Consider the following 7,771-nt stretch of genomic DNA (forward strand, 5'->3'; position numbering starts at 1 on the left):
GAAAATCTCTTGCTAAGTGTAGCATCAGCATGCAAAGCACAAAAGATTAACAGAACCTCATGCAGGACCTAATCCTAAATCACAACTGTGATGAAACTCCCGCTGCCTGTTGTGAGAATCCCAGGTGAGTAAGAAACTACAAGCCAGCTGTGTTGCAGAAACCCAAAGCTGCGTGTTGCCCAATACTGAACTTAATTTCACAACTTCTTTCCAAGCTGCTATGACTTTTTTTTGGTTTTTGAACTATGAGTAAGAGGTCCTATGCCAAGTCAGTGCAGTGCTTGCAAACAGGAGGTTTTATAAGGTGGGGTTGGTTTTGGTTTTTCTTTTGGTATACTTCACATTTACAACTCAGCCTAATGCATTTTTCCCCCACATGAACTCTTAGAACGTCCTGGGTGAAAACACACTTCTTAACCCCATTAATTCATCAAGACTCATCTATTGGCAAAGAGAACTCCTTAAAAGGTATGAAAGGGACAGTAAGTGAAACAGTATTTTTCAGAAAGGCTTAAAGTAATTTTCCATGTTTGTATTTTATAGTTTTTCAATCACTGTTACTACTTGATCTGCTTTCGTCCACTCACTCATTGTTGAGCAACAGATGCACATAAAAGGGAAACAAAGAACATGACTATTTGCAAAATACTGCCAAGTGTATGAAACAAACATACCAAATATGAAAATAGCAATTTTGCTTTCTCCTAAATTCAGAGCACGTAAATTGTACAGGCTGTAGCTTTTATCTACTGCTACTACATTTTCAGAGAGAAACTTCATCTTTCAAAACTGGGTGCACCTGACTGTCCTGGAGTATGAAAATGCTTTCTATACAGCACTGGCTGGACCAAGTGCGTCAGGTATCAGGCAACTGTTCGGCACATCAACCTGCAAATGCTTTTCCACACGTTTCAAGAATACCTTTTTAATTAGGGCTTCTCCTTACCAGCTGTCTTACACTGAGCCCTGCACCTCAAAAGGGGGTCACAGCCCTTGTCAAATGGGTCTGACGTGCATGCAGGATACATATGGAAGCACACCCATTTTGCAGCCTGCAACCCAAGCCCTGAGACAGGCGTCTGCTGTGCTGACTCAGAGCTGACTCAGAACAGAGTGCCATGTACTGAATCACCTCTGCCACATCCTACAGCACCCTAGGATTTTCTCTGTGAGTCTCCCAACTGATATTACCCAGCTTTTAAGCTTTCACTGGAAACAGAATACAATATGGAGTGGCTACAGGTCAATGGTGAGCTTTTAAAAGGTTCCTGATCGAAGCTTGAGAGAGCATGAGAGGCGCAAAAAAGAAATTCACTCCATGCTGGCCAAAACCCAAAAGCATCTGCTTCGCGCCCGAAGATGACACAAGCGAACTCAGTAAGAAGCAACTGTAACTACTTAGATGAGGCAGTAAGCATGCTGATTGAACTCCCTAGCCAGTTTTTAGGGGATACTGTCTTTGGAGGAAAAAATCCCCTCCATCCACGCTCCACAGAGGCCACATGTACTGGAGCTAGCTGTTTCTTCTCTTTCTAGGCATCACAAACTCATGCTCCAAGTCGGTATTAACTTCAGACTGTCTAAGACCCCAGAAATTAGGTGCAAACCAATCCACAAGGATTGCTAAAAACAGGGGAGGTCATGATTTTTTTTTTAATAGTGGAAATCTGAGTGAGAGAGACCAACAAACTAAACAATCAAACGTGGAGTCAAAGTGCCCGGGGTTAGGATTTGGGTTGGTGACCACAGCTAACACACAAATGACAACCTCCCAAGAGCAATTTTCAGATGATGCTGGAATGAACCCTTCCCTCCCCGCGTTTGCCCCGAGGGCTGAGGCGGTTCAGGGGCCACAGCAGAGGGAAGGTGCCTGGGCAAGGGGAGCGAGGGTAGGGAGGGAGGCAGGCACACGTTCTCACCTGAGGCCGCTGTAGCATTTGTTGGGGTTGAAGCAGCTGCTTGGTTCCGGGCATGAGCAGGGATGAGGATCGAAGCCAGAGATGGGTTACTTGACAGTTCTGGAGGGGAGGTGGAACAAAGAGTTAGCTCATCATCCACGAAGAGCCCTGCATGCAGGCTCAGCTCCTTGGGTTCCCTCCTGCCCTGTAACAGCAACCGCGGGAGAAACACATGCCCTTGCAGCCAAAGGTCACGTTACGTTTTCTTCTTTGCCAACCAGCTAGAGGAAACCCCAGCAATATTTGGCAAGCCAGTCTCCAGAGCAAGACTGTCAAAACTACAAGTAGTGGTGCAAGGGAATTATTTCCTAGAGAAAGACAGTGGCTTGGGAGTTAGCAAAGAACCAGCCAAGCCTGTTCCTTATCAACAGCCTGATAATGCTGTTTCCTTTTGCGCACTGGAAGGATTCCCTTCACAAACCCAGTTGCAATCAGTCTCAAGGAGAAGGCTGTTAACAGTGGTGCTGCTTTGGGCACTGGTTCAGCAAGCAAGCAGCTGCCACAGTTGCTCCAAGAGCTTCAGGGAGTCAGTTCTTTGGCTCACTCAAGCGTCACTTTCTCAAGGACCCAGGAACCCCAGACAAATCTCTCACAGCAGTCTCCTTGAACAAGGCCAAGAAGAGGTGACATCTCCTTTAAAAGCACAGGGAAAGGCAAAAGGGAGTTGGTTTGCTGGGCAATTTAAACAGACAACAAAATGACACAACCATTCTTTCTGAAGACTTGACAAATGAAAAAATAGTCATGTCTTTTAGGCTCCAAATCTAATACAGCTTCAATGTGTATCAGAATGAGAAACAGGCATCTTACAGCCACAACTGTGGGAGGATTAAGGGCAACACATTGCCAACAAATGACAATCTTCTGGCACCCTTTCAAGATAATCTAGTGCCTCACAGAAGGTGGGACTGAGCCGAGACAAGACAGGTCCTGTTTGTTTCAGAACAGGAGTGACTGACTGTCTCTTGAGAAGGCAACATCTGGTGAAAAGGATGTGAACAGTCACCTCACGGAAGGAGACTGATGACTTTTGGAGCTCCAGAAGGTCATCTGGAGGAGAAATGACAATAGACAGCTTTTTACATAAGACCTCCAGATAGTAAGGGCTGTACAGACACCAGTCCGAATCACACCATGGGTTCAGGTAAGGTGGTTCTGTACACAGTCCTAAATTATCTGGGCTCATTTTTAAGAGCCTACTGCTTTTCTTTAATGCAAGCTTTAAACTTAGGGCCTAAAGGGATCAGTCGTCTACTTGGCAAATTTTTTTTTTCGCTATTAAATTACTTTAAGTTTCTTTACTGCTGGGCAAGATGCAGAATACTCTCCCCTGCTTACAAGCTTCTTATTACTATACATTTTGAGACTGCGTTTCAGCACTTATGAACACAAGCTCCAGCCTAGAACCAAACAGAAGTTGCTACATTACCTGTAACCCATGCACTCTATCCTGTGATATTCCATTCGGGTCTAAGCAGATCCAGCTAGTCCTCCTACAAAGCCTCAATACTCACAGCATTTGTACAAATACTAATCCTCAAATTCATGTGGGAATAATTCAGAACTTAAACATTCATAACATAATTCAGAATTCATAAGTCTCCATTTTAAATGGAAGAATAAACTGAAGAAAACACGAATCCTCAAGTGTCAAAGCTCAAAGCTGAACAACATTGATAAACCTATACTTTAATACTAATCTGGGTATTAGCTGCTCCATACTAGATGTTGCTCCTTTTATTTTTTCCAAGGCTGTTTCTCAAATCCATTGTTACTGGGACTCTGCTGTTTACCTTGCTCTTTTAGAAGTTGCTATCATCCCTGCACTATTTTCTAGTCATCACTGGCAGCAATACAGGCCTGCCCAAACTAAAAAGGACCCAAAGGACCTGCCCAAAGGACCCAAACAAAAGCAGAGCTAAAACATCAAAGGAACCAAATGACATTTGCTACTTTCCAGTGCTAAGTGGTGCCTCAAGGTCGAAGCTATAGACTGCCTGCATCACTGTAGCCAAAGAACCAGCTGATCAGACAGAATACCACCCTTGCAATGGCACTTCGACCCCATTCTCATTCCTCCCATGAATTCATCTAGTACCATCAGAACACCTCCTTTCACAGCACCAATTATGGCAAGTATACTTGTTTTTGTTGTTTTTAAGGCAAGTGCAGCTATTTCTCTGAAGAAATTTCTCTTAAAGAATTATTAATTAAAGAATTACTTCTCTTAAAGAACTTGCATAGAGACTAGAAGACTGATCTTGTTCCCTTCTTCTCAAACCCCACATTATCTTTCTTGGTATGAAGTTTCTTAAATTGAGCATGCTCAGAATGTCTTTACACTTCACTTAGGAGCAGGTCAATTCAGACAAGAAATAACCAAACTAAATTGGTTATTAAATTCTTTTGGCTGAAGTTTAAACAGCAACTTTGCTTGAGAACTTGTTTGAATTTTGTTCTGCCATATTTTTGCTGCTACTCTGTCAGTAGGGATGAGACATGTCAAAACCAAGGAAAAAGCTTGACCTGTGGTATCTGCAGTCTACAAAGTATTGAGAACCTCTGTTCTCAGTGAATTCCAACACAGTGTTTGGACAAGCTGTTGAACTGTAGCCTGCTTATCTAAATCAAACTTGCAATTCAAGGTTGGGTTAATTATAACCAATACTGCTGCAAGAAGGTACTGTGATCAAGGCAATCCAGACAGTTTTCAATACCATGATGAGAACAGAGCAGCTATCCCAATTAATTTATAAGAGTCAGCTCCCATTCACATCAGCTGGGAGAACACCTCTGGCTTTCTCCTGATCAAGTCATGCCATTTGCAGACAGTTTGCATATCCAATAAGGAACAGGAAAGAAAATGTCCAGTTTCAATAGAACACCAGATCATCTTCATTCCCCAAGCCCAAGAAAATGTTTGGTGTTGGGAAATAGCACAGTTCTCTCAGTATCATTAACATTTGATACATCAACACTCCCAGAATTCCCTGGAAAAATTAGTCTTGTATCATGTTTGCTTTGTCACAATAACAAACTTTCCGTGTAACTCAAGTTATTCCAGCATTTTCTCCTCAACCTAGAAGAGTGCTGGAAGCAGCACAAGTTTCATCATTTTCCTTTCTTCCCCTCCCCATCCATACGCCCTGAGCAGAAATACTGTCTAAAAAATCCTAGATGGCACTCAAATGGTCATACTAAGGACTTCTGGTCACAGTGGAAGAGTTTGGTTAGAAATTAAGGGATTTTTTAATATCCACACACAAAAAAAGATCTTTTTTTAAAGGTCACAAGCCAGGCTCATTTAGAAACAAAACACAAAGCTCTCTGACAGATCTCATCTCTACAATAAAGTAAAGCACCTACACGTCCAACAATTACTGCTGGCAGCCAAAGACCATGATCTTTATCTTCCATATAGTCTCACCGCTTTTTTCCTAGACTATATCTGTGCAGCATCAGTGCCTAAGATCAGCATATTTGGTATGATACTTAGGCTCTTTCTGAAAATCAATCCAATGCATTAATGGTCAGATGATGTTGTTATTTCTAACAGTTTTGCCTTCAAGCCTTCTACAGCTACCTCCTACTTCATGGGTTTCAGGTAACTGGATATAGCCAAATAAAACACTTCTAAAAATTAATATTGTCAGTTGAAAACAAAAGGATGTCTTTCATTACTTCTTAAATTACCCCAGATGACTTAACATGAGTCATCATCTGATTTCCAATGACCTGATCTATCTCCCCATTGGAATTTCTGCTCTGGACTAGCCAATTTGATGGGACCTTGCATTGTCTGGCTGAAGACTGAGGACTGCATAGTGGTCACAGGAGGAGCAAAAGCTTCTTGTCTATCTTGAGGTCGTAATCAGGACTGCTGCTACATGAGACTCACTGCTGCACATTTTTAATTACAAAGGTCTCAAAATCACTGCACTAAGCAATGTATTTATTTATTTAAAAAAACCTTCTGGGTTTTTTTTTGTTGTTGTTATTGGGGTTTTTTTTGTTTGTTTGTTTGGCTGGTCACCTGTAACAGAGCTTATTTGGAAATGCGTTACTGACCAGCCTTTGTCCTGCCTTCCCTTTTTAGATGGTAAAGCTGGTACCTACTGATGACAGAAACCTGCTTTTTTGAATCTTAAGGAAATCGCTCCACTGGAGCTGATTTCTCTTGCCATTCCCATGAGTCACTGTCCAAGGAGAGTGCACATGAGCTCCTTAGGATGGTAAAAGAGAAGCTTTACATTTGCTTGAGCCTTAGAGTAGCTTACCCAGCCATTCCCCCACCGCCTGGGGGGAAACTAGGGACACATTCCCAATTTATTTTTCCCCTAAAGATTTTGAAAAAGGTTCACTATAGAGCTTTCCAACCCTTTTAAAAACCCCTGTTTTCATGTAGTAGATAGGCCCAATCTTAGCATTATTAAGAAACAATTAAGAGATACTTTCAAAAATACAGAGGTGAAGCTGTATTAAGATACTGGGCTCAAAACTATCTTAACTACTGAAGATGGCCTTAGAGTGGGAAGAAAAGGCAATTCATCAGTACTGTAGCAAGGACGGACCTGTAACATAAATACTCATTCATAACAACAGATGCAGGAATCAGCACAGAGAACAGTGACCTGGAACCACAAGCTATTTTCTTGCACACTTGAAGGTGTTCATGCTTTGGAAATGTTTTAGTATTTTCAATATATTTACCTTCTGCAAGGCAGCCACTCCAAGCAAGTTAAAAGTTTATTTCCAGGCAGCTGAAAACACTTTGTACAGACACAAAGCTTTTTGTCTCTCTCCCCCAGCCCTTTTTTTTAAATAAAAGTGCTCCACATGTTGAAGGACAGGGCTCTGTTTTGTATTTTGCATGCACTAAAAGAGTTTGAAAAAATTAGACAGATGCTAACTGAGTCAAAAGGTGTTTTAGACTTCCAAAAGAAAATGCACACAGATCTATTCTTGCTCAAAGGGTGAGGATTGGCAGCTAATCACTTTAAAAAAAGTGCTGCAAAATTAATTACTAGCATATTTGTATGCCATACTTCTAACATTCTCTGTCTTGGCAGGCAGAACTGTTCTAGGGGGGATATCAGTTTTGCATTTCTGACTTCTATGGAGAAAAAGACATGAATGGTTTAAAAATTTTATACCACTCTGGCTTAAAATAAAAAAGTTAGTTGTCCGTCATTTTTACAGTCTCTAAATGACTAAGTCAATGTAACGCCAGATGACCTGTACAGTACATAAAATCCGGACACTAAAGCCTCTGTATTTATCTCACATCCAAAACCAAAATGGGCAGCAACACTACAGACCTCCCTGCCAAACCTAATATGCATTACTCCTTGGTACAGTGTTTCAGGTATTAAGGAGTAGGATCATCTCCAAAATTATAATCTAATCTCCACGGTCCACTGACTGTGGTATTTCACACAAAACCATCAGCTAGGTTGCAGACATTGAACTGCAATCCAACAGTAACTACCCTCGGTCCCCTCCACTAAATTTGAATGGAAGGCACCAGGCATTTGAAAATCCCGTAACTCGTGCCTCCAAGTCCCTTTCCTCTCTTTTTGAAATAGACAGCTGGTTATGCAACTGCTTAATGACCTTAGTCCTGCTCGGAGATTTTTTACTTTTGAGGGAGTGACATCTGCATTACAGTGAACATTCATCCCAGTGCTTCTTCCTAAAGAAGGGATCCTTCAATGCTCACAGGCTACCTTGAGTGGTGAAATTGAAGAGTGCAGGTTTCTCTCGCCCATTTGGTAACTTGACATTTGGGTCCCGTAGTTCATCAAAGAAAGAGT

General features: G+C 41.8%; 1 protein-coding gene across 1 annotated transcript in view; it reads right to left on the bottom strand.

Moving 5' to 3' along the window:
• Positions 1 to 7,771, bottom strand: part of GSK3B (glycogen synthase kinase 3 beta) — a gene marked incomplete at its 5' end in the record, with an annotated part of 51,601 nt that overhangs the window by 5,521 nt on the left and 38,309 nt on the right. Inside the window, 2 exons of the mRNA XM_010292340.1 lie at positions 1,920 to 2,018; positions 7,685 to 7,771. The exon at positions 7,685 to 7,771 is cut by the window's right edge and continues 118 nt beyond it. Coding sequence (XP_010290642.1) covers positions 1,920 to 2,018; positions 7,685 to 7,771 — 186 coding nt within the window. The remainder of the gene's footprint in view (positions 1 to 1,919; positions 2,019 to 7,684) is intronic.

The sequence above is a fragment of the Phaethon lepturus genome, unplaced genomic scaffold (assembly GCF_000687285.1).
Source record: "Phaethon lepturus isolate BGI_N335 unplaced genomic scaffold, ASM68728v1 scaffold25798, whole genome shotgun sequence".
Lineage (NCBI taxonomy): Eukaryota > Metazoa > Chordata > Aves > Phaethontiformes > Phaethontidae > Phaethon > Phaethon lepturus.